The 26,960-nt window shown below is 35.0% G+C and overlaps 1 protein-coding gene across 1 annotated transcript in view; it reads left to right on the top strand.

Annotated features, from left to right (window-relative positions):
* Nucleotides 1-9,157: 9,157 nt before the first annotated feature.
* Nucleotides 9,158-26,960, top strand: part of Tmtc2 (Transmembrane O-mannosyltransferase targeting cadherins 2) — a 138,507-nt gene continuing 120,704 nt past the window's right edge. Inside the window, exons 1-2 of the mRNA XM_074093514.1 lie at nucleotides 9,158-9,451; nucleotides 23,497-23,628. Coding sequence (XP_073949615.1) covers nucleotides 23,540-23,628 — 89 coding nt within the window. The 5' untranslated portion in view covers nucleotides 9,158-9,451; nucleotides 23,497-23,539. The remainder of the gene's footprint in view (nucleotides 9,452-23,496; nucleotides 23,629-26,960) is intronic.

Raw genomic sequence — 26,960 nt, 5'->3', positions numbered from 1 at the left:
GATAGGCTGATGATGATGATGATGACGCTTCCAGTGTGTCATTAATTGGCAATAAACAGATATCTAAATAAGTCATGTTTGATACCTTTTAACACTTTACAAAAATCAGAGCTCTGTTTGATTTCACATTCCGTTCGTTTCAATAATCGAATATAGGCAACGATCGATGTTTACTCATATGAATACAGCAAAATTCACGATATATTTGCTACCAAATGGAAATAGAACCAACGATTTGGGTGCCACATTTCGGTTATAATCCGAATTCGATTTAGTCCGAAGCTGCCAATGATATTCCTCTATTAGTTGTACAGCGCATTATAAGGATTTCGTGATGTAGGTAGGTATGCAATGACTATCTGACTTAACGTCATGCTCTGAATTATGGGATATATTAGGCGACGGTTGTTGGTACTGTTCGTAGCAACCGAATCAATCATGGAGTGTTGAAATGCTTTGTTTGATTATGATTAAGGTGTTACGGTGTTCAAATGGATCGGCGCTTATGTATTAATCAGTCCGCTCCCAAATCATCTATTAATCAAGTTAAAGCATCTGCTTGACAAGTAACTGTCATCCTAAGTAGTGTTTAGTTTACGGCGCAATGTAAACAATCATTTGCGGTAGCTTGTCTTGTCTCCTGCCCTTATTGTTTACACGGGGGTATAATGAAACTCCGTGTTGAAATAGTACTTAATGCGGATTGTAATTGTTTCGTCGTGTTGCCTCTTCGAGATTTGTGGGGAGGGCCGGCGGTGGATAATTACGTCGTATATGTTACATATTAACCATGTTCTTGCATATGTACACACATTATTATCCCATTAAACACGGGAACTCATGTAAAATCACGTTTATCAGTTTAAAGCGATAATTTAATGTTTAGCTCGACTACTTTTACGTCACGGCTGGATTTTAAGCAAAGACATAAATTACGTTAATAGGTACGTAAACATGATCTTGTAATATCGTGTAATAATTGTAAACAAGTATAATTACCAGTAAGGCGAAACGCAAGAAGTAATTTAAGGCTTATCAATTAAAAGTAGAAGAGGCTTCAAGTAATAATGTCTTGAAACAAACATAAAGTCAGTCGATCATAGTATCTTGTCAGGTACCTTCTTTAACGACTCACATGCAGAATGATCTATTATTTCTGTCACGCTAACGCTCCTTCTGCTTGGCTATTATATTAGAAAACTCACAATAAAAATAACACTTAAATGTCCGTAACTAAAGCAGAAAAAGTTCCTTAATGCCGAAACTGGCATTATTCTCGCAGATTCTCATTTTAATTCGACTGTAGCTCAACACAACCTTCAACGTCATATAAATCAATTAGGGGAAGTCGTTAGGACGCGTAAAGTGCCACGGATCACTTCCCAGGCCTCGGCATTAAGGGAAAAAGTGGTAAGCATTCCCACTAAACGCATTTGGCATTCCGAATCTAAACAATGACATTAACCCCTGTAGTGCGGCAATCAGAGAGTAAGTGGAAATTTCCGCGTCGTTTGATACCGTTCTCGGCAAATGTTAAGAGCACTCGTGCCGACCCCTCCGGCGCATAGAGCCGCATAGCGCTTCGAACACTTGACCGATGACTTAATAATGATAGCTAACGGGATTCATTTAGTTGTTTACGCGCGTTAATTATTATAATAATTAATAAGCCTTCATTTTAACAACATATACCTAAGCGTCCTAAGCAGTTCCTGGTAGTATACAAAGTGACAACTGAATAACTGAAAACTTCAAAGTACTTAGTGTATTTAGAATCGAGAACTGAATCGGTACTGAACCTTAAAGTAGATCGTGTTTTTTAATCCTTTTTTATTGTAAGGTACAATAAATAGCGAACAAAAAGTTAGAAATGCAACATAGGCCAATTAAATGTTATAGGTACCTACTTATCAATATTGCATATTATAACAATGATTTCAGTAATTTATTACAGTACAAGCTGTTTTTCTATCAATTTGATTTTCATCTAAAAATGACAAAACGGAATTCACAGGTGTATTTAAATTATAAGTATAATTAAAGGTCTAGATGAATTACTGACTAAGCAAAACGTAGTAATAATTTTTGATACAATTAAGATATTTGTAATGTTACAGTAAACTAACGTGAAACAAAAAAGTCAATTGAAGTGATTTTCAGAATATTGTTTAAAATCTTGCTATAAATAATACAATTAACCGGGTATACCCCCAATACTACAGTATAGTAACTAAATTAGTTTCTTGATAACACGCTCAAAAGTTCGAACACCTTAAGGCCGTAAGGTATTTTGACAAAAAATTTACAAAAAATTATTACTGAACTATATGTTTTTAAAACACTGTACGGAGGTGCGGAACCCTTCATGCGCGAGTCGCTCGCACTCGCACTTGACCGATTTATCTGGTATTTCTGTGCATCTATGTTCAGTTTGTATTTTCGATATGGATTTTACGGGATGACCGTAAAAGTAACAAAATTTGGAGTTGAAATAAAAAATACAAAAAGACTCCAAAAACCAATCTTAAAAATCATTTATTTCAGATCATTTTGGTAACTCATATTTTTACATAAATAAGTATTAATCAAATTAAATTAAAGGCGAAAGACGAAATAATTATCGTGTTACCTTCACGGACTGATGGACTAATGGTCCGGACACATTAAAAAATGTTGTAACAAAAATTGATCCGACTACAAAAACCATGAAAATAATTTTCTACCAGTCTGAAGTCGGTGCCTCAGCACGAGCCAGCAGGAGTGTGGACCTATAGTCGTCTACCTCACCTACATACTAGAATATATTGGGCTTCAATCACTTCTGCTGGCTCCTGCTGAGGCACCGAATTCATGCTGGTAGAACATTATTTTCATGTTTTTTTGCATTCGGTTCAACTTTTTGCTATAATTTTTTTCCACTATTTTTAGTGTAAATAATCTAAGATACAATATAGTAATATCAACTTCTCGTCACCTTTTACGAAAGATTGCTTTTTCCGTCGCAGAGACGTTCATTATTGAGGAGCTTTACAATATGCATTAGGTACGACGAGCATACATTGTTTAGCAACTGTATTCTCAACCCGTGAAATATTTGTTATTGAATAGTTGCTCCGATGGTCAACTGTGGTCTTCATCATCAGTTCCACCTCACCAAATGATGATTTTTCAAGATCAAATGCACGAGTTACTACTAGGTAAACATATCCAAATTACCATAGGTTTTGCCTATGATATTTGAAGAGTTTCCTCCATTTCCTTAGGGTCCAATCATCAGATCCTGATTTGGTGCTTATGGGACCTAATTGAAAGTATTCCTATACGAACCAAAAATTTTTTTCAAATCGGTTCATAAATGACGGAGTTCTGAGGTAACATACTTACATAAAAAAATAAAACCGAATTGATGACCTCCTTTTTTGAAGTGTGTTAAAAAACTAAGTGTATACAATTATTTTTTTATAATTTTCGTCATAATTTTGAGTAACAGAAAACCAGAATTATGAACTGAACTGGCGCCACAATGAGTGCGCAACCTATCTTTATCCTATTTTATTTAACTCTATGCCATCCTTCTACCATCTCATGATGTATTTCAGCCAACGGTAAGGTATTATTTGGTCAGCGCAGTTTATTTACGTACAGTAAACTTTCCTGAAGCAGCGGATCTCTTAAAAAGTAGTCAAATATTTATGTATAACCAGTGGCCCTGTCAGCTAGATGTAGACCTTGTGAGATATTTTTACATTACAAAAAAAAAACAAAATTGAACCGACAAAAAAACACGTAATTTATCTCTAAGCTTTCGCTATTGTCACACATATATATTTATTATTACAACCGCAATTTAAATGCCTTTGGTCACATTTACAGCGACTAGGTTACGAGTATATATTTTGTCGAATTTACGTCCCAGTTAAACGGAGGAGGATGTAGACGACAATGAAGTCCCGGTTGTAATAATATACCGCATTAATGCGATCCTGCTCACAAAAGTTCACGAGAGTCGGTTGAGAAATCTATAGGGGAGAATAGACAGCCAGACATACGAAATAATTTCTCCTAAGCTGAAACTCAGACGCATCGCTTGCGCTTCACGTTCGCTCGATCAAAAATATCAATAATAAAGTAATTTATGCACATAAAAATTGCACACCTGGACGCCCTATCCTACAAGAAAAAAATATGCATAAATAGGTAGGTACGGTCGAGGCAGCTGAATCACGTGCCAGGGTGGAACCTTTTCATAATCAATTACGCTACGATTTCTTTGGCAAGTTTAAATGGGATGTGAACATGACATTATATAGTTGCACAAAAGTTCCACCCTGGTACTTACGTATTTCAGTTACCTTGACTGTACCTATTGAGTTTTAATTTTAATATTAGGTTCAATGACACAACGGGAGAGCAAATGTTTGCCCTTTAAAAACTCTTTTCCACGCACTGTCACGAGATACTTGGAATCCCTTCCATAGTTATTTCAATCCTCGTCCAATCTCATTTGAATTTTAAAATTTCTTCCAAGCGATCGAACGCGAAATACTCATTGCCTTTATTCTAAGAAAAATACTAAATTTTGGCCTTTACCCGCGACTTTCTCATGTAAACCAATCCAGCAGTCGATTAAAAAATTCGGGAATTCACGAAAACTAGTTACATCATGCTTTTCATTTTCGTTGTATGACGAACACCTGTGACAAAATTTTGTACACTTAAATACCACTAGAAAAAGTGGAAAACTTATTATTATAGGTACCTTTCCTCTATAGGCTGGTACTCACTCACAATCAAGTCATCCATTTGCTTTTGCCCAATCTACAAAATAAAAACCATATTGGTTACGTGTCTATAATAGGCATGTTCCTACTACTTACTATACTACCTAGGTGCTTTATAATAGAATACCTACGCATGTGATAAAATAAAATCGTCTCTGACTAACTAAGTATTTATTTGTTACCATACTAACCTCTGGCCTAATGTGTATTCAACCAAATGAAGTCCATCTTGAAGAAATTCACTGAGTTGTAGCCCAGAAAAAGGTATTCTTTAGCATAGAGTGTAGAGTTTAGAAGGTAGAGCCCTTACTCAAACATTTTTTTCGCGCACCTAAGTACCTAATATAAATATTTATTCCGTCTACAAATTACACATATTCATAATAATCTTCATTATAGTATAAATATTGCTTACCACCAGACGAGATTGTGTACTTCATCAGATATTTCCAGTAACATAAAAAAGCGGCCAAGTGCGAGTTGGGCTCGCCCATGAAGGGTTCCGTAGCAGCAAGTAACATAATATAAAATTTTAATTTACTTTACGATTTGTGACGTTTTAAAAAAAAAACTACTTACTAGATCTCGTTCAAACCAATTTTCGGTGGAAGCTTGCATGGTAATGTACATCATATTTTTTTTTAGTTTTATCATTCTCTTAATTTAGAAGTTACAGGGGGGGGGGCATACATTTTACCACTTTGGAAGTGTTTCTCGCGCAAGCTATTCAGTTCAGAAAAAAATATGTTAGAAACCTCAATATCATTTTTGAAGACCTATCCATAACCCACAGTCCACACGTATGGGTTTGATGAAAAAAAAAGTTTTTTGAGTTTCAGTTCTAAGTACGGGGAACCCCCAAAAATTTTTTTTTCTATTTTGTGTGAAAATCTTATGCGGATCACAGAATACATCTACTTACCAAGTTTCAACAGTGTTCGTATAGTTTCGGAAAAGAAGTGACTGTGACATACGGACGGACCGACATACAGACAGACATGACTAATCCATAAGGGTTCCGTTTTTTGCCATTTGGCTACGGAACCCTAAAAATAGCTTGCCGTCAGATACCAGTAATCAAGTTAAGAATATAATTCATAGAAACAGCACTATAGTTCCTCCTATTAAAATTATGTTACATACAGACTTAAAGAATAATGAACAGTAAATAAATGTTATTTATGATACACAGGCAGCTTAAATATAGCTGATTGGCATATCATTGTTCACTTGTGTACTTTCAAAATTCGTAAAATCCATTTGCGAATCTTTATAAAATAAAGGATCGAAAAACCTCCGTATTCGCTTTTAAATGTACCAAAATTATGTTATACATAAAGAGCAAATTTTTACTAAATATCGTTTCAAACTCTATCCAAGTTAACTAATTCTCAAAGCTAAGCCGTCGCGATCGACCGTTTCTTAACAAAACGAGGGTACCTTTGTAAATAACGCCCGATTCAATGAACTATTGTTCCACACATTTAAAATTTACAAGAGGCTTTGCCTGCTATTATCATTTTCATCCGGGGCTTACAATATTAACAATGCAAGTATTACTTCTTGTCCAGGACCCTATTACTGTGCGTCTGTAAATGATTAATTCACTGAACTTTGTCCACTCCACATAAAAGATTATTTTCATAATTTTGGTGTTCAAAAGGCTTAACTAGGTAGGTATTTAAAACACACAATACGACGATAGTTCAGTAAATAGAGCGGGAAGCCATCGGCACCGAGTAACTATTTCAAGCAGTGGACATTTTCCGGCTGATAAAACTGATAATATTTAAAACACCGTAGTAGCTTAGCGGTTGGATGTAACCTCTCAAGCACAGGGTTGTGATTCAAACCTGGGCCAGAACAATTTAAGTTTTTCGAAATTTACGTATGATATTATTACGTAATGCGAAAGTGCGGCATTCTGAAAGAAGGTTAGCAGTATACACTTCGTCCACGATTAAATATATAATATCCATGCAAAATTACAGCTTAGCCGTAACAATCTATAAGCTAAGCCGCGGACGGACAGACCAAAGAGTATAAGTAGGTACCTATATAGAAAGGACAGACAGAAAGACAGACGAACAGATGATGGCGACAATATAAGGATAAGCTCGCCTTTGTACTTCTCTCTGTGTATCTGTATTTCTATTTTTTATTTTTATGTGCAATAAAGAGTTTACATACATACATAAAGGTTTCTTACTAAGTTAAGAAATGGTTAATTTTAATTTAATATCATTATTAAATTGACACAGTCACCAATCAGAACGGATAAAGTGTGTAACACTCTTTAGACGACTAACGCATTTCACTATTCATTATATTATTGCTTTTTGGACACAAAAGTAGAAACTGTTTGAATTCCTTATCACTGGTAGTACATTATTCTAATTAGTCTCTAGGAATTGTACAAATTGCTTACATAAGTACGCCATATTTAGATAAATATGCGACATTTTGCTCAGTCAGAGAATCTCAGTAAATCTCGTACAAAATGTTTAGTTAGGTATTTGATATTAATGCTTGTCGTAAATTTGATGACGATTTAGGTAGGTACCTGCGCGTATGTATAGTCAAAGTTGGTAGTCGATCGACAAAGTAATAATTTAGGTTCTTTAGTGTTCCCGTACCTCAAAATGTAAAAAACGGAACCCTTATAAGTGGAATCACTTTGTTGTTCATCTGTCAAGACAAATGGAATATCTGTCTTACTCCTCCGCCAAGTAGTGAGGCCAAGTCGTGCGAAACAGCTACGTTTGAGTTGGGAAAAATGTATGAAAAATCACTTTTTCCAACTCAAACGTAGCTGTTTCATACGACTTGACCTCGCTACTTGGCGGAGGAGCAAGACAGATATTCCATTTATTTTAACATGGACCTCCGCAAAGTAACGCCTGAATCTATACAGCATCTGTCAAGACTTTTTCTCAGGAACGCGTGGAGGTATCAAGCTGAAATTAATATCGATAACTCAGGTTTATACTGCTCCTGGAAGAAAAAAAGACATGTTTATATAGAAATGTTTCCATATAAATTGCCATAAGCGAAAGTTCTATGGGGTACTTGTAATTGGGGTATGGGGTCCTAAATGCTTGAAATTTGATATGTAGGTAGCTCTTATAGCACAACCAATAAGAAACGTCTCAAAATCTTATTTCTTTTATGTATGTCTGTCTGATCTAAAATGGTCCCACACTGCATACATTTTGTTTGTTTGTTTGTTTATACTCTTTATTGTACAAAAAAGAAAAACAAAAAGGTTACATAAACAAAAGTTGTGTTAAGTACAAAGGCGGACTTATCCCTGCAGGGATCTCTGCCAGTCAACCTTTGAGTGGTAGAGGAGCAATCCAAAAAACAAGGATCGACAAATAGAGCAAAACATTTGAATAAATATAAATGCATATGTAAACCAAAAATACCTAACTATATACAATAAATATATAACACATATATAAAACATTAATATATCTATAATATTGCTTAGGAGATGGGCTCTGCTAACACTGTATACTTATAGATATCTACAAACATGTACGGAATCATCGGTGCGCGAGTCTGAATAGCACTTGTTTTTTTGACGTTATCTGTATGTGATCATCGACTTTTATTGTCAAGTTGTAGATGTTTGATGTTTTTCACAGAATCCAATTTTTCAACTCTCGCAAAAAAATTTTTTCATACAAACATCCTGACAATTTACAAATTTAATTCAATTTTACTTATATATAGACCCCAAGTTGAAACTAATATAGAGAAAAAGAGTCGAAATTTATCCAGAAGAATGACCCGACCAGAAATTAGCTACAGGTAAGCATTATTTCCAGATGTTTATCACTGGGCACGGAAATGCGGGTGGCACCTAAATAACGTACGTGATTATAATGCTCGAGTAAGCATGATGCGTTCAAATTAATTACTGGCGAAATAACAAATGGAGAAAGAGTGGCGTGCAATGGCGTGCGTAGCTTTTCATCGCCGGAACAAAGTCGCGCGCAACAAGTGCCATGAAAACGTCGCGGAACCTCGGAGACGAAAGCGCCGTCTTATAACAAATGACCCCAAGTAATTCTTACATACTCCACGACGTCTCGTTTTACGTTATTTAACAAACCATCTAACTGAAATACACCTTTGTACTCCATTGCACCCACCGTTCCCCGAACAATCCGTTCGCAAGTTTTATTTACTTTCCTTTAGTTTTAAAAGAGAACGACAGAACAAGAATAGCCTGCGATAGCGCCTGCGCGAGCGAAGGAAACAGGGAAGCAGGATAGGGGACAGTGGCACTCGCTCCAACCAATCGATTAGTCGCATAACGATAGCTGCTTCTTAAATGCAGATGTGTCGTGTAGAGCAACGTCAGTCGGTACGCGGCAGGCGACCGGAGCAGCTGCCGGCGCAGCGCCGCGGCACGACGTGCTCTTTGTAATGACTCTAACGACCACTCGCTGTGAAACTGTTAACGCTCACGCTGCCACCGACACGCGCGTATTGAACTGATATTATGCTACATTTGTACAATCTCATCTACTTTCATTTATTTATCACAACTTCGTAACTTCCCTATATTTTTGTTTATACTTTTACAAACTATGAACTGGACGATTCATGAGTGCGAAAGAATTTGTGAAGTGAACAAAGAAAGGATTGCGCGCTGAAAGGTACATACTTACTTAACATCATTTTTTTAACAGTGTAAATAAGCCAATGATCTAACACGACAGGCGAACGATTTAGATAGAACGATAAGCATTGTCGACAAATTCCTTTCACGCACTTCAGTTCTCTAAATATGTATATATGGGTTTTGTGAAACTATCGATTACTGTCGATTAGGTAATTAATCTGCGTTGTTTGTATTTTGATTTGACCGTCAAAACACTTCTGATTTATAAAGCATTATTATTCACAGTTGTTATTAATATACGGTACTTATATTACACGTAGACCATGAAATCATAGTTACAACTACGATTAACTGTGTAGTAGGTTAACTGGAAGAGATCCCTTTAAGGGATAAGTTCGCCTTTGTACATCTTATTATCCTATGTTCTGTTATTTCATGTGTTTTTATGTACAATATAGAGTTTTACAAGACAATACAACTGTAACGTTGAAATTGAAATTAAATTTCAAACCTACATCAACTACGGTATGTCACGAGCTGGAAAAATATTCCACGAAACCACTTAGAGGTTCGGTAAGTGTATAAAAACAAAATGTTACCCGAGCTGAGGTTATAAAAACATTCCGTTCTAAAAATAGCTGTTTCCGTAGCGCGTAGCATTATCGTAGAGGTTCGTAGCAGATGATAACATAAGCGTTTAGATATGGATTTGGCTTACCTGGCTCGCCGGCTGGGCTAAGGTTTTCACGGACAGTTGTCACCCCATCCGCCCGCTCATAACCGCTTCCCTCCAATGATATTGAACATTTTATCTAACGACCTCAGTGTGGAGCCAAGTGCAAATCGAATGTTATAACACGTCTATTGGCCTTTGGAAGTTCAGAGGACGCTATTTGCTCACGTAGACGCGTATTTAAATGTAAGCTTACTTTTAACGAGCATGTTTAGCGGGAAAAATGATATTTTTTTGCACTTCCCGGAAAACTTACATTATTATTGTACTTACATTATACTACATTATAATAGTTGATTACATTATTATTGTTCAAATTAGTTTAACGAAAATAATACTGGCCGGTAGTAAAATAAACATTCAGAAAGGTTTTCAGTTTTAAAATAGGACAGATAGGAAAGTTACCTTATCTCTATTTAACATTGGAGTTGATAAAATATATTCTTTACTACGACTACTTGAATTTCAAAATTGTCGTAGTGTCTTAAAATTGTAAAAGCAAATTAACCATTTTATTCTTTGACTTATTGCAATAATGTAATTAACTGCGTTTTATATATGTTTTTCTTAATTTAATCAGTGTTTTTTTGACGCAATTCCAAAGTTCAGATTGACATGAATGGTATGTATACCTACTTGTTATTTTTGTACTTAGAATCTAAGCAATGAATCAATCAATGTTAAGAAAGGAATATTTTTATGATAAGTTATGTTTTCTATTAAATTTTAAACTAAGTACTACAAAGGCAACCTGACATGACTGGCACTCATTTATTGGGCCGACTTGTTTGTGTGTTGTAAACAATACCTGTACGTCGAATTTCACGTACTCCTAGTCAATAGAATCGGGGTTTCGGTTAGCTTTAATTGATTCTGGCGTTACTTTACGGAGATCCATACCCATCAATTAAATAACTACGCTATTTTTACCTTGCTTGTTCCATTTTTACTAGCGGAAAAGTTAGGTATTTGTAGTTCATCGGAACTTTACGTGTCTCTTGTTATGTACATACATACTATTATTATTATAAAATAGTTCAATTCACTACTATTACTAGATAAAAATTAAGTTATATCCATGAAACCAAATATTTCGTCTAAAACAATTTGCGCCTTCCCAAAAAACAAAAAAAATAACGTTATTTTCGGTTCACTGCAGCCGACCAACCCTATTAATAACAATGCCCTATCAGTATCAATCACTTCTAACCGGAGTTCTTTTAGTTTATTATTTGCGCAAAAAAAAACGACTCGACGTAGATACACACCTATAGAATACGAATAGATATTTTTATAAACAATACCACCAAATTAAATTTGTCACACAAATACAAAAAACCAATGACCAATGTCGTCATAAGCGTGTCAGTTTTGAACTTTTTTTGGAGAGTGGTGATGTTGTGATTATAAATACAAAATGCTTTCAACGAATAGAAATTGCAGTTTTCGAGGTAAACATTGCGACCAGCGATTCGATTTCCAACGTCAGTGTTTGTTGTCGTACGAATTTCAATTTTGCAATGACACGCGTGGCGTGCAGTGCCTAGCTTGATAGCAAAAATGTATACAACCACGAACGACAATTGTACTGTAAGCTATAACTAAAAATATCTCTGATATTGCAGCAGTTACCTACTGTCGTCATGTACTTTAGAGTCCGAAAGTTCTGGAACTTTGTTGAAATTACATTAAGTAAATAAATGTTTTTATTTCAGACTGGCTTGTGGCGCTAGTGGAGCGTGTCTGCAAAGTGGTTGTTTTGTAAACATGTATTCAGATTGCAAAATAACGGGTACCTATTTATTTCTATTTAAATTCTGCTGCCTGTATTTGCGCGCTATGATAATCAGAACCTGTTTTACAGTGTGTTCAGAACCAGTAGGCGTATTTGTGTATGCAAACTAGTGTTTGACAGCTGATACTTTTTGTCCAAAGACACCATCAAAAATCTTTGAGCAACCGGTAAAATTCAGTTGTTTATCATATGCAAGGCTAATAAGTTTGTCACAGTAAAACTATTTGTCAATGTATTTGATTATTTAGTTAGATTATCATCGAATGTCTTCACATATACCAAATCTCAAGTTAATCAGACTCGGTGGGTAAAATCAGTTGCAAGGTTTAATTATATATTTATTACGTTTTAGTTTTTTTTTTTTGTAAAACGTAGTGCCTACCTTTCTAAGTTCATTCCACGTTTAATCAGTTATTTTCTCAATACCAACTCGCTCAGGACATCACTAACTCGATGTACCTAATAATATGCGCGTAACTTTAAAAAAAACTAGTCATGTTAAAATCAGACTGGCACTCATATAATGTTTAAGGATATTCATCGTACTTTTTAAAAGGATAATAAATTATAATTTCATAAGACAGCAAAGAATTCGTTAATCGCGCGCCAGTAGACAATTTTCCGGAATAAAAACTATCCTATTTTGCACTTATACAGGGTTTGAAATTATCTCCATATCAAATTTCATCACGATCATTTGAGTAATTTAAGCTTAAAAGAGTAAGAAATAAACGTTCTCATTTTTGCATATATAATATTAATTGGAATAGCAATATAACATGACCAAAATAAAAAACCGGCCAAGAGCGTGTCGGACACGCCTAAAATAGGGTTCCGTAGCCATTACGAAATAATTAAGTAATATTTTTCTAAGGATTTTGTATTTTATATACGGAATCTTCCAAGTTTAGGTATATTTTATACCTTAGGCTGCTATTTACTCATAAACTACTAATAATTCTCAAGCAAACTTAGCCGTTAAAGTTTTCCTTGAAAGTTTGATATACTTACTATCATCCTGAATTTTTTCAAATTTTACCACCCACTGGTTTAGATTTTAGAGGGGGGGAGGGGGACGCTCGATTTTACTAAAAATTTGCATTTAAAGTTGAATATTTCGCAAACAAAATTTAAAAGTTTGATACAAATCGCACCTCTGAGTTTTTATTCAGAATTAAAATTTACCACGAGCTATTTTTTTTCATGAAGGGGGACGCCCGATTTTTCTTTGCAGCAGTTTATAATTGATGATGATTTCGCAAACAAATCACTGAATCAAAAAATTGACTTAGCAAACCCCTAATGATTTTGAAATGCCTATCTTACGATACCCCACACTATAGGGTTGGATGAGAAAAAAAAATCACCCCCACTTTACGCCTATGGGAGGTACACTAAATTTTTTTTTTTATTGTACCATTTTTTTTATTGTACCATTTTGTCGGCATACTTTACGTTTATATCCGTGCAAAATTACAGCTTTCTAGCATTGATAGTCCCTGAGCAAAGCCGCGGACGGACGGACAGACAGACAGACAGACAGACATGGCGAAACTATAAGGGTTCCGTTTTTGCCATTTTGGCTCCGGAACCCTAAAAAGGTGTCTAAGTCAAAACACTTCACAGAAAGCCAGCATTGCTGCACATGACGTGTTATTTCACCACTTAATTTAGTTTTACTGTTAATTTTAATTTGATTAAAATATTTGGTACTTATTTACTGAATAAAACTATATCTTTCTCTTTTTCCATTTCACGTACTCGGGGCAGCATGACTAATACTTGCGGCATCTCCTCGCTGCACAGCCAAGCCCAGTCATTGGGGCGAAAAAGATCCCTGAGATTGCTAGAGACTCCTTCTTAACTAATTTATCCAATAAATTTTTGCTGACGGACGACTACAGCTCTAACGTTTACATTGCAACTGCCACGCACTTTGAAACGCATGCTTTTACATTGGACTCTTTGAAACGATATCTTAAAAATAAATACCCCACACTTTTACTAATGCAAATAACACACCTATGCTGCCCTCATAAGTTATAAGGCGGTAAGTGACTTAAAGAAAAAAACAATTTTGAGTTTTTTATACCATTGCTTTAGACATTCTGCGTCAGTTATGATATTATAAAATAACTCGTGTGTTTTTAGATACCTACCTGCCGTCTTTTGCCTTAAGAAGCCTCTACTCAACGTAAACATCCACCCGATAATTTTTCAATCTGTGGTTTCATTCTTCAATATATGCGTGCGTCAAAAAATTAGCAGCTAATGAGCTGCATTAAATGAAATGTAATTAAATCACAGTGATGCCAAGGGTGGTGGGCCCTGGTGATGCCAAGCGTTGTGATGTCAAGTGTAAGTGTGTTGAGGACGAAGACTGCACGAGAGCGCTGCAATCGCGACGGTTGTCAATGTCACAAATTATAGGTATGCTTATTCAATCCCCGTTGTTGAATAAACTCTAATTTAGAAATCTTTGTAAAAATTAGAGCATAATAAATATTTGTTAAAAGTAATAAAAATCCTGCAGTGAAGTAGCCCCTGCATATGTACTCAGTAACTTAAAAATTAGAAAAATCTTAGAAATCCATCTTTCGTTTGATACACATTGTGATCAAGTGAAAAAGTACCCTCACTTTACAGCGCTGTCAGTTTGGTGCAGGTCAATACCCTCGAAATACAATTCAACACGTGCTCGGCATGCCAAAGAGACGAACGTTCAGCAATTTGACTTTACGACGGAAAGGAACAAAGTTGAGGCACACCGGACACACCTATGTAAAATTACTTAAAAACATTGTATTAACTTGTTCTGGACATATTTTTAGAGATATCTGTTGAGGCCAAAAAGTTGCCGAATGGAGACCGCGGATCGGCATGCGCAGAGAAGAGCGTCCACCAACAAAATGTAACCTGTAATGTGTATGTGTATGTGCGTAATGTGACCTGGTTAAAATCGCAGGTTCACGGTGGATGCAGGCCGCTTCCAACCAAGCAACTGGAAGTCTGTGGGGAGACCTATGTCCAACAGTCGTCAGAAGACGTATGGTCGCCACTTCAATTATTTGTATCGCGCCTCATAATTTTTTGTCGCTCATCTCCGACAATTGCCTTTCTTGCATGCTGCAAGGGACCGTCCATGGCTGCTTTTGTTTGCTGAGTCGATTTTATAGATCTGTACGAGTGCCTTCGTTTACTTTGAATTACCAGCCGTTGTGTTATTATTAATTACTATGTATAATGTATATCATCTCTCTCTTTCTAGTCTGTCTGTCTAGTACATGCCATCTACCAACCACGAACACTGACAAGTGTGTGCACGACTCAGAAGGGGAATTATACGTATATCTAACCTAACCTATTAAATAATAAATTAAGATTTTAATTTAAATCGTAACTGATCTAAAATAATTAAACTAAACGATTCAACTCGCGATTAAAAGCCAGGGACGGTCCGACTAGTTTTTACTCTTTCAGAAAATCTATTACATAGGTTAGTCGTGAGTTGAACCGTTTAATTTCGTAATGTTATCTCACGAGAGTTTACGTAACTGATTCGTACAAAGTTATTGTATCGCAAAAAAGTATTAGATAGACAGTTCCATTGAAATCTTAGTCAATTGCACGGTCTCCGTGCACTCCCCAGAGGTGTGTTCCTCGCCTGGATGCAATAAATTCTCTTTAGATTTTCCCTGACGTTATGACTTCCCGCACCGTGGGAGTTTCTCGTACTAATTTCCGATAAATTTGTACGTACTCGTTGGTGTAACGAGCCGCGGGAGAAATATAGCTTTTGAAACGGCATTTGCCGTTAGAATTGAGCGTTAATCTTGTGTGAAAGACGCGCGCGGTGCAAAGTGATGCGCGTATTTGTGATCCTCGAGGTGCTTAAACATTGATGAGGAGGACGCGCTAGCGGAAATAAGTAACGAGTGGGGACCGTGGGAGCTCGCCTTATTATTATAACGAACTAAGAGTCCTGCCAACCGAAACGGCTTTGTCCTTTGTACTTTGATTTCGAATTTCCTTTCAGCATAATTCATGTGAATTGGAGATACATCTTTTAAATGAAAATACGGGTTGTTTAATTTATGCCAAAGCAATAAATCAGTTTTACGGATTGATACTGTTGGGAACGTCACGGAACCCGGATTTATCGCAGAGACGGCAACGCGCCCGTCATTTCTATACGGTTATTAAAAAATATCGATCTGTTTTTTTTACACATTCGTACGTTTCTTTATGTAAGTATACATAATTATTTACTAAAAATGTTGTAGCTGATTTGATGCTTCCTGCGATCCTTTCGTTAAATTATAAACTAAACTTCAATATTGTTTTATTAACTGGTAAAAATTAAAATTTCGCATCATCATGGTCTCGGCCTATAACGTCCCACTGCAGGGCACAGGCCTCCTCTCTGAATGAGAGGGCTTGGGCGGTAAGCACGACGCGGGCCCAGTGTGGATACAATAAAAAATGCTAATCGTACATTTAGCATTTTTTTATTTTTAAAATGGTAATAAAAATGTGGAATTTACATTTGCATTTTACAAGTTTTAAATTAAAAAAGACAAAGAACGATTTATTATAGCCCTTTTTTTGCCACTCCTGTTCCCTTTTGTTCGTTACCTAAACAAATATGAGTAATTAAAAACGCAAAACCTTTATATAAATCTATAATGCTTCACTATTCAAGGAAAGGTTAACGAACCATTATCGCAAAGAGCAAGAGCTGTTTCATTGACGTAATCCTCAAGACGAGAAGTTTTGATGGAAGCAATTTGCAAACGGAAATGAGTGATGATTAGGGACTCCATGGGTAATAGGATTGAACAAAACATGGGTTGCATCACAACATTATAGTAGATTATAAATATGCTTAAGGAATTATGTCAGTTGTGTGAGTCGAAAGTGAAGGTTTGGGGTTCATCAAAGGTTAGGGGGTAATAGGATGAAATATTTCATTGCATAGTACATACTCGTACGCGTCACACCACACAATTATAAAAAATTACACGCCTAGAGCGGTTGAACAAAGAATGTGTCAGTTTTCACGATTCGAAGCTGATGGTAGTGTTGTTTGGGGACTCCATCGGTAATAGGATTGAACACTTCATGCGTCACGCGTCACAAAATTATAGCAAACTACACATCTAGGGCGGTTAAACAAAGAATGTACCCATCAGTTCCGTGAGTTGGAGGTAAAGGTAGTGATGATTAGGGCGTCCATGCGTAATAGGATGTTACAATAGTATGGACTATCAAAAATGACAACCGGTCGCGGCCAACTTTGGTTTTCATAAAAGATGATGGCCAAATGGCCATATAGCATTGGCAGAGGGGAAATAGATGAAGGGTCCACGGAAAGAACATGTCTAGTCACCTTTTTTTAAAATTGAGATTTTAATCTCAAAATGTAGAGCTCACAAAGTACTATGACTTACCATTGAATTAAATAATCTGAAAACAATATAAAATCTATTTTTTTATCTTTTAAATAAATGGTAACCATAGTAATTGTTCGTGATGACTAATTTTCAAACCGCTATAACTCAAAAAGTTGTTTAGGTGACTAGACACGTTCTTTCCGTGGACCCTTCAGATGCAAAGGCTCACCCCGTCTTTAATTATCTAAGCTAAATGGCACTAGTATCGTGAGAACCATTTGACGTGTGACGTTTGCTCGTGATGTCGTGATTGGTTAAATAACTAGATGAGCCGATTCGATTTGTAGCATTCGAACATGGCGGATGTAGACGATATCTAATTTTGGTATTTCTGCTTCTTTGGCTAGTTGAAGTATAATTTTGACAGTGTTTTATGCGGCGATTAACCTTAACCAGTGATCAGTGATCACAAAATTTTATATTGCTCTCGTGTCTGACATTTTTTAATGCGCAAGTTGTCTCCGCGTGGTTTCTGGAATTTTGCTATCAAGTTGCAAAAACTACAATCACCGTACAACGTGAATAAGAAGTTTTTTTTTTATTAAACTGATATTGGCCCAAGCCTTAAGCAAGCAAACGTCAAACGTCAAACAGACCTCACGATACTCACGTCATCTAGCAATATTTCGCCTCTGTGAAAACCCTCGTTGGTTGGCAAGTATAGGTATACAGGCGTATTGTCATAAATGAACACCTTGACTGCATTTTAACGACATCATGGATTACTTTAGTATACTTACTTAATTATTTAGTAGCTTATTCACCATGGGAGCAAGGCACAAATTACTAATCGAGATTTCCGACTGCCGCTCCGCGATGTCATGGGATAAGAAAAGTACTGATCTCTGCAATCTATTCGAAGCTATCGAAGCTTTTTATATTGATTTTATACATACTTGGAAAAAAATATTGAAAAAGTACAGCAGTTATCTCGCAATCGGAAAACGGCGGTAATTTTCACGTTCAGTTATCACCAAGAATGCTCTAGTTCCTGACAAAGTCTATAAAACCAGGTGAAATACTGTTCAGAAGCGTTCCTAAACGCCGGGTATCCGATTCCGGGTAAACAAGTATATTTTCCTCCGGGTCGAAGGCGAAGTCAGTCTTGGTAGATAATAGTGAAAATGCTTCCTCTGCCCAAGTCATGCGGGATTATTTACTCGTACCTGTATCAGATCCTTTGTCTATTTTCGCTCCACAAACCCCGCTTTATTTGCTCTACGCGATTGGTTCACTCCGCCATAACAAATGAAACAGAGTTATTGCTCTTTTGTCCGGATTAGCTTCTTCACAAAACAATCTCGTCGGCGATTTCCTTTCGGCGAATTTGTTTACTTTAATTTTGCTGAATCCACCATTCGGCCCTAAATGTACGCATGTTATTTTACCACTTACTGGCTGTTTAATGTTTAGTTGTTTTAGTTGTTAGCTTCGCAATTTACGCATAATATTGTTACATGTTTCAATATTGTTTTTGAGTAAACTTCGTCAGCATTAATTATTCGATCGTACCTGTTCTTTATTATAAGTAGCTTGATAGCACAGTACCTACGTATATTTAAAGTGGATAATCTTATAACAACGGCAAAAATATATCATTATCGCGAAAGTTCCTATAAATGTCAAATCATAAGTGTAATTTGGATAAAGTTTTGCATAAAGTTGATCATGACCAATATAATAACTGCTCATATAACCGAGGAGCGAACATCTAATGACATTTTTTATTCCGGAGAAATGTAAAGGTTTTGCGTAATAGCGATAGCTGAATTCAGACAAAGTAAGCATTATAAAAAGTAAAATTTATATTATAATATAATTATTTCTTTAAAAACTGTTGTCGTTTCGTTATAGTTTGAAATCTACGGGTCAATAGTACTTATAGGTATTAGTTATCTTTAGGTGAGTACAAAGTTACTTGCGATAAAATTTCCAATAAGACTGTTCCAGTTTAATCCTTTACTACGAACAGACGTAGAATGTCGTCTTTCCGTTTTATTGCAACTATTCTTAAACTTTCTAATGCTATTGTTTTTTACCATCTCGAAAGCACTACTCAGCGCACTTACGAGTAGTTATGTCCATTAGGAACTACAGAAGGCAAAGTAATAATACTTAATGCTATGTACTGCAACACGGGTGCAAAAATATGATGTGCGATGAATCACCGAGTGTAAAACGCAAAAGAAATCTTAAAACATTTTCGCCTACGTAAAATTTTCACATTTTGTATCCGCGAACGACCAAAAAAAAGAAATTTGACATTTTAAAAGAGAAGTGTAAATGAACTCGCATTTGGCTGGGGCTGGGACTCGGCATAGCTGCCTCGTTTTATGTACTACGTTTAATGGACGTGACATACGTGGGGAACGTGAATTTATGGTATTCCATTTAGTTTAAATGGTTACTGAATAAAATAAAATAAAAGACTGAATGCAAATGGTTGCAGGTGCAGACTGCTGTTAATAAAGAAATGGTCCTTTTTTGCCGTGTTTTGACGATGTTTGTAACGGTTAGGCGAATGTAAAATAATAGGTTTTGTCACTTTAGTTACAAATAGTAACAAAATTGAATATAGTATTGATGAAAGAACACTAACTCACAACCGGAAATATATATGAAAGGTGGTCTCTTTTTTATAGTATAGAAAGTTTAGTATCTAAAATATCTGCATCTATCTAACGAGACTATAAGAACTCTCTTATATTACGTAGACACTGGGCTTAGACGACTGGCAAAAGAATGAGATTCATTATAAAAAAAAAAGATTTAGTGTTTAAGCTTAGGCGTTGGATTAGGATTGACTAAGCATCTACATCATCTCAGAAAAAGTCCACCTCTTTTGCTGATTTGAAATACACATTTACATTTATCTTTTAAACCGTTGTGAGATTGAAAAAGCCTTTAAAGTAATGAAGTTGGAACATAAATCTGCTTAATGTGATGACGTACGCGACATGAATAATGTTCTTAAGGAAAACTCCCGTCAGTTACGTACTTTTACATTTACTCCTTTCGGATGACGTAAAGCGGCTTTGTTAATTCTGTTTCTGCCATTGTTACTGTTTCACATTAAGTAGGTAAATATGTTAACATCTGAAGTAGAATTTTGAATTCAAAGTTAAATAACTGTTCTTTGATATTACTTAAATCGTTCGTTAGGTATTGCATTTTGATTAACGGTTTCGGATATAACTAATTCAACTCAAATGTCTGACGGAGCTATATACAGTGAATGAGTGTGAACTAAGGCGTCGACATTTGAGGGCCTTTAATTCAATTTATTTTAAATTATTTTTGACCTTTTGTTTTAGCTATTAACTGGCAGTTTTGGCCGTGATGGTAATTAATAGTTCATTGTTGTAGAGGCTAGAAAGTAAGCAATAGATGAACGAGTTAGTTTGAAGGTCGCCCCGAGGGGGTGGCCTTCGATAATACGAGTTAATCTATTGCACTTTTGGCCGAGACTAAATATTGTGCTTTTCACGATCACTGCGAGGAAATAAAAAATAAATATCACAAAACAAACAATAAGAATCCAATGACTGCGTTGCTCCCGCCATGTGACACTCTTTACCGGCCCGGATAATAACAACATGGAAATGCCGACTCGATTTTTCTTGTACCATCAGCCAAATAAGTGCTCTATCAATTTTTAAACAAATTCCTATCAAATGTATATGTCACTAAAGTTGAACTTTCAAGTTGACAGACACGTCTATTGGCATTATTGTTTTATGACATGCAAACGATTATCAACTTTAGGGTGGTAGACACCCACAGAAACTCATGTCAGTTTGACCCGGTAGCGGTATTTCCATGTCGGTATTATCCGGGCCGGTAAATAGTGTCACCCCTCCCACCGATTTTAGTTCTCCTTAACACCACACAAAAGTCATGAATGACGCATTCTCATTAGTCAATTTAATTTCATATGCAGCAGACGATTAATTTTGATTGGTCCAATTGTCGTTTCAGCACGCCGGGAAGAAATTCAGAAATTATATTCAAAAAAGTCGTATCGTATTAAGAAATACATATATTGATACGACCTGTTTTCGTAATGTGTTACATTGTTGTCGTGTTTTGCGAGTCATAAATGAGTCAGCTGTTAAATGTACATATACCGGGTGTGGCCTCTAATACGAGCAAAAAATTAAAACATTAGATCGCCCTCGTCAAACCAAACAACATTAGTTCAGCGAATTTTAAAATAATGGAGTCTTTGAATTATCCTTTTTTCATACAAATTAAATAATGCTATCAATCTAGAACACAACTGACGTCGCTTGTCACGGCACAAACATCAAGCATTTTGTTTTACTTTGCTTTTTTTAATAAACTTAAAAGTGTAATAAAAAATAAAAAACTATTTATTTTTAAAGTCGCTGAACTAATGCTGTTCAGTTTGCGGCGTATGGTCTATGTTTTAATTATTTGCTCATATTACAGGCCATACCCGGTATAGGCAGTTTTCGGTACTGGATTTAGGTTATCTATGGCCACATTTTTCGAGCAGTGTCGTGAAAAATATGTTCTTAATTCTGGCCAGTGCCCTTAGTTTAAGTTTTCGGTTACAAAATATTTCTCGATCGCGTTCGCGTTAAATCTCAATTTATTTGTAAGAAAACACGAACATCCCAAACGTTCCGCTAGAGACGCTGTTCGTGTTTCCATATAAATTGAGATTTTAACGCGGACGAGACGTATTTTGTAACCGAAAACTTACACTTAGTGTACAGTACAAACATGGACCCTACAAGAGCGTAGCGACATTCACAATTGTTTTTAAACATCAATTTTTCATACAAAAGCAACAAACACATTATTATTATCCTATAATAGGTATTTACATATATTATTTAACATGTTTTCTATATCATGGGTTACGCGTAGTTTTTAGACCGGTCAGTTATCTTAAAGAGTCAGAGCAGGGAACCCTTGTCAATGAGTATCGAACCTATATGGTTTTAGCGCGATAAATTATTCAACTAAGTTCAAACGAAAGAATTGGCGTGGTTATTTGATTGAAAAAGCTAAACCATTCATTTTAATGTTAAGTTAATTTTCTTACATATTATGAAGTAAGTATATACATAGAACAGAAAAAAGAGACGTTGTCGCGTTGCTACTTAATATTGTAAGGTGTAAGTTAATGAACTTCACCACTCTCTCTTCTGTTGTTATTTTTATTAATAAAGAAGAAAATAACGGCTAATATTAAAAACTTTTGATCTATTTAGCAATAGCCGTATTGTTTTAGCTGGGAGCAAAAAAGTTTTTTTTTTATAAAAAAAAAAGACTGCGGAGCCCATAATATTAAATTACACTAAATATTGGAATGAAAGTTAAGTTTTACATAAAAATACAATATCTAAAATACGTACAAATTCTGTTCGATATAACTCAATAAGAATTAAAATTAAAATAGATCAAATTGAATCTAATCAAATCCAAATACCGGTGTCAAATTAAAACTTAGATTATACATTATATTTTACAATTAAACAAATCAAAATTAAATGAAATAAAATTTTAAAAACATGGTTTTTGTATTATTTGTTAAAATTATTTAAAACATATTTCAACTGGGAACGTGCACCTTTGATTAAAAAAAGATATATATCTAATGGTTGTTCACACATGTCATATCCGTGGGGCGGCACCACGGCGGCACGGGGTCATTTACAAGAAACCTAGCTATTCATCTCCCGCTTGAATCTCCTAGGGCAAACAATTTCAGCTTATTTAGACACCAAGTGCCTGTGAAGCGCCTGCAGGTATTCCTGCGCTCAGACTTCTGTCCAGAGGGTGTGGTGTTCCGTCGTTTGAGGGTAGCGACGAAGACGACATTAAAATTACTAATTAGTAATAATTGTATTTTTTTTTGTATTTTTGTATATGTAGTGCAATTAAATTTTACAGCGCATTGGTTTATAATTGTAATGCTGTAATTTTTATTAATAAATCAAATAATAATAAAAAAATCCTGTGACAATAAACATAGGATACATTTCTAAATAAAATACCTATGTAATTCGACAATATCAGCGTTCCAAGTAATGCCGCCGGTTTTGATTCATTTATTTCTATTACAGAAACGAAATGAACAACTCCTGATGTAGACGACGTGGTGTTGCCATGGATCACTGGGTGACGGCGGCTAGCTCTCTGCTAGCGTTTCTATTGTACTACAACACCCTGGACGCTGGATTTGTCTATGATGATAGGTAAGAAAAGGACGCATTTTGTACGAGTCAAGTACTCTTGTATTTATAATGGGTCGTTATCATATTTTGTTTAGGGAAACTTGTCCCGACAAAAAAAAAGCTGTTTCCGTTTACAAATTTCCTTTTCTGCGGTTATTTGTGTGAAATGATGAACAATTTGCAGTCAGCTAGGTACATATGTAGGGTAAACCCTCCAGTGAATGAACCCCCCCCAGTGAATGAACAAAATCACGTTTTTTGCCTAAAATAAGCAATATAGCCATTTCCACCAACTGTCGTATTTTTTTTCTTACCGGCAACTCGATTTCCTATGCAATGGCAACAATCGGTTAATTTATTTTCGACCAATTTCAACATGGCAGGCGTTTGAAGTTCACGTATTTCTGCTTTTGAAGTTTTGTATGGAAAAATTAGATCCCAAGTAAGAACAGTGCATGTTTGGAGTAACATTTGAACTGCTTATTTCATGTATACCACTAAAAAGTTTAGCTATTGGTTAGATTAAGAGTTAAATCTTCTATAATTGTACTCTTTAGTGGCTTATTTTGCGGTTAAGTTGATATTTTTAGGTGTTCCATTACTGGCTTATCAAATGTTCTAAAACCAGTGGTGTCGGCTCAATATAGTTTTTTTCCTAAAATTAAATGTTAACGTAATCGTAATAAGGTTGTGTTTTCAGATTCTGCATAGAAAACGATTCTGTTTCTTTGAACTAGTATTGGGACACTAATGTTCATTCATAGGAATGAAAAATCTAGTAAATGGACTATAGAAATTTGGCTTTGTTCATTTACTAGATACCTACTAACCCTATGTATGAACAACGTAGGTAACGATGGACATGATCGAAATGCACGGTAGTTTTACTTCCTAAATTGGACTTGTTAATAATATTAGATTGTAAAACAAGCCATTTTACCCAAGACGTTCATATAGTCACCCGAGCCGGTACAACGAGGGTGGATAGACACGTCGAGGAGAAAATGGGGATTGCGAGGAAAGGAAATAGGAACAGTTAAAACAATTGTTCAGTTAATGTGTACCTTTTATTTGCCATGAATTACTATATAATTATATATTTTTTTGTTTTACTGATTTATTTTGATCGATTTTTATTTTTATATAAATTAAAAATGATTAAAAAATGATGTATATTTTGCTTGTAGTAAGTTGCTTATTGTTATTAGCCACAATCTATAATTAAAAATTGGGTTGTTAAGATTTTTTTGTCCCAAATGATGATACTTTTAACTAATTAGAGACTGATTACAGACTGATTAGAATACGAGTATCAATAGAGTTTAATGTTTGTTATTTATTAAGTTTTATTATAAAGCTCGGATTATCGTCACTGAAAAAATCTCGTACTTATCTAAAATCAATATGTCAACAAAATTGAACCTTGATGTAACGTCTATAAAGTTCACTCGGAAAAATTATCTATTTTGAGCTACGACTTTAAAAAAAAGTAGTGACGTTATGTGGCTGTGATTGGACCACAAAAAGGTTAATAATGTTTGCTTAATTAATCAAGATATTAAGGTGCTTAATTTGTACCTACTTTAATAGAATTATATATGTATTTTTGTAATACAGAAACATAATTGGAATACTGAAGGTGCTGTACCTACCTCAAGATTTTATATAATAATAACTGAAGAAGAAGACTTCGTTTTATGTTAAAAATGCTTTTCTAAATGTTGATTAAAACTATCTAAATAATGTTCATTCACTGGGTTTTACTCTGTTCATTCATTAACTTTTTCGTTCATTTACTAGGTTTTTGGGTACTTTTTTATAAATTCTTTCATAACTCAAAAACTATACACGTAATAAAAAATCGCAGAAATTAAATTCTTGTTTATTAAATAACGATTGATTAAATTACATAAAACCATTACAATTATTAATAAGCACAGAGTAGTGATTTTTCAAAGTAGAAAATTTTCTTAAGTGTTCATTCACTGGAGGGTTTACCCAATCACAGATAGTTATTGATTATCGGAATCGAAAAAATATACTTTGTTTATGTAAGTCAATTTTTGTAATAATGCATGGTAACAGAGTTGTAGCATCATTCAAATAGTAACTGAGTGTTCTGCGCAGAATTTGCTAATGACCCACACAGTTATAATTTTGCAAAATCTCTTACTTTATTTGATATAAAAAAACAATATTCATAACCATAATGTTCACTAAATTAGGTGTAAAATTTCCTCATTTAATTATCGTTTGTATGACATAATATTTTAATGCTTCTGTTATTTATCTGTTATTATTATTTTTAAATTTAATTATACCTACCTTGACATCATAACTTTATTTTTGCCTGTAATTTTATTGTATTTTGATTACTATTACATTATTTTATTAATACATATGACGATCCTTTTGTGGATTTCTTAAAGTGAAAGGTAATAAATTTATCTGGCTATGTATTTATGCAACAACATTTAATACATAATACCTAGTTGGATATACATTCATTTACTTTCCACAATCATTTTTACCTTTGGAAAGACGAATAAAAAAAAGCAATATCCTTAATAAGTCGTTTCCTTAAATATTCCAATCGAGTTCATAATGGAAAATATAACCAATTATAAAAGTTTTGCGAGAACTTTAACATTAACAAGCAAAGTTATTGATTGAATCAAAATGGGTCAATAATTTGGTAACAATTTTGAATTGTTGTCAGTTTTGTAAGTATTCATTAAGATTTAGTGTAATAAATATGTACATACTATCTACTGACTTACTCCGTAGTACCAATTTAACTACCTATTTAGTCGTGCCACAATCTTCGAGTTAAAAGTGTATTATAAGTAACCTGTGTTGTGTGATGGCGAAATGTAACAAATATCAAACTTAAAAATACGACTGCTTTTTTCGGTCGTTCGGTCGGGCAGTAGGTAGGTATATTGACGTGAGATGAATGGGCTGAAAGAAAATATGTACGCCGAGATGTGGTAAAACTTCCTTTTCGAGCAACTCCAATGAAATATTTGCTTTGAATATCATGCTATAGGACGATTTTATGATAGCAAAATGTAAAAATTGAGAAATAAGTTTTAACTGTGTTAAATTAGGTACACGCGCAAAACCCACAATATATAGCTCGAGTGGTTGCCGATCTTACGGATACATTATGGCAGATACTCGTTGTTGCTCTTAAAACTACACAACAATGCCAACACTGAGTTGATAGCGACATTTATAGTGATGGCATCAATACAGTCTGCGATTGCCGCGCTAAGTTAAATGGATCCCTTCTTCTATAGCCGGGTATCCATAGCCGAACTCAACAGAAGCACTTTAATCTTTACACTGCT

This window comes from Choristoneura fumiferana, chromosome 10 (assembly GCF_025370935.1).
Source record: "Choristoneura fumiferana chromosome 10, NRCan_CFum_1, whole genome shotgun sequence".
Classification (NCBI taxonomy): Eukaryota; Metazoa; Arthropoda; class Insecta; order Lepidoptera; family Tortricidae; genus Choristoneura; species Choristoneura fumiferana.
Note: the sequence above shows the minus strand (reverse complement) of the source record. Positions and strands in the feature narration are given on the sequence as shown.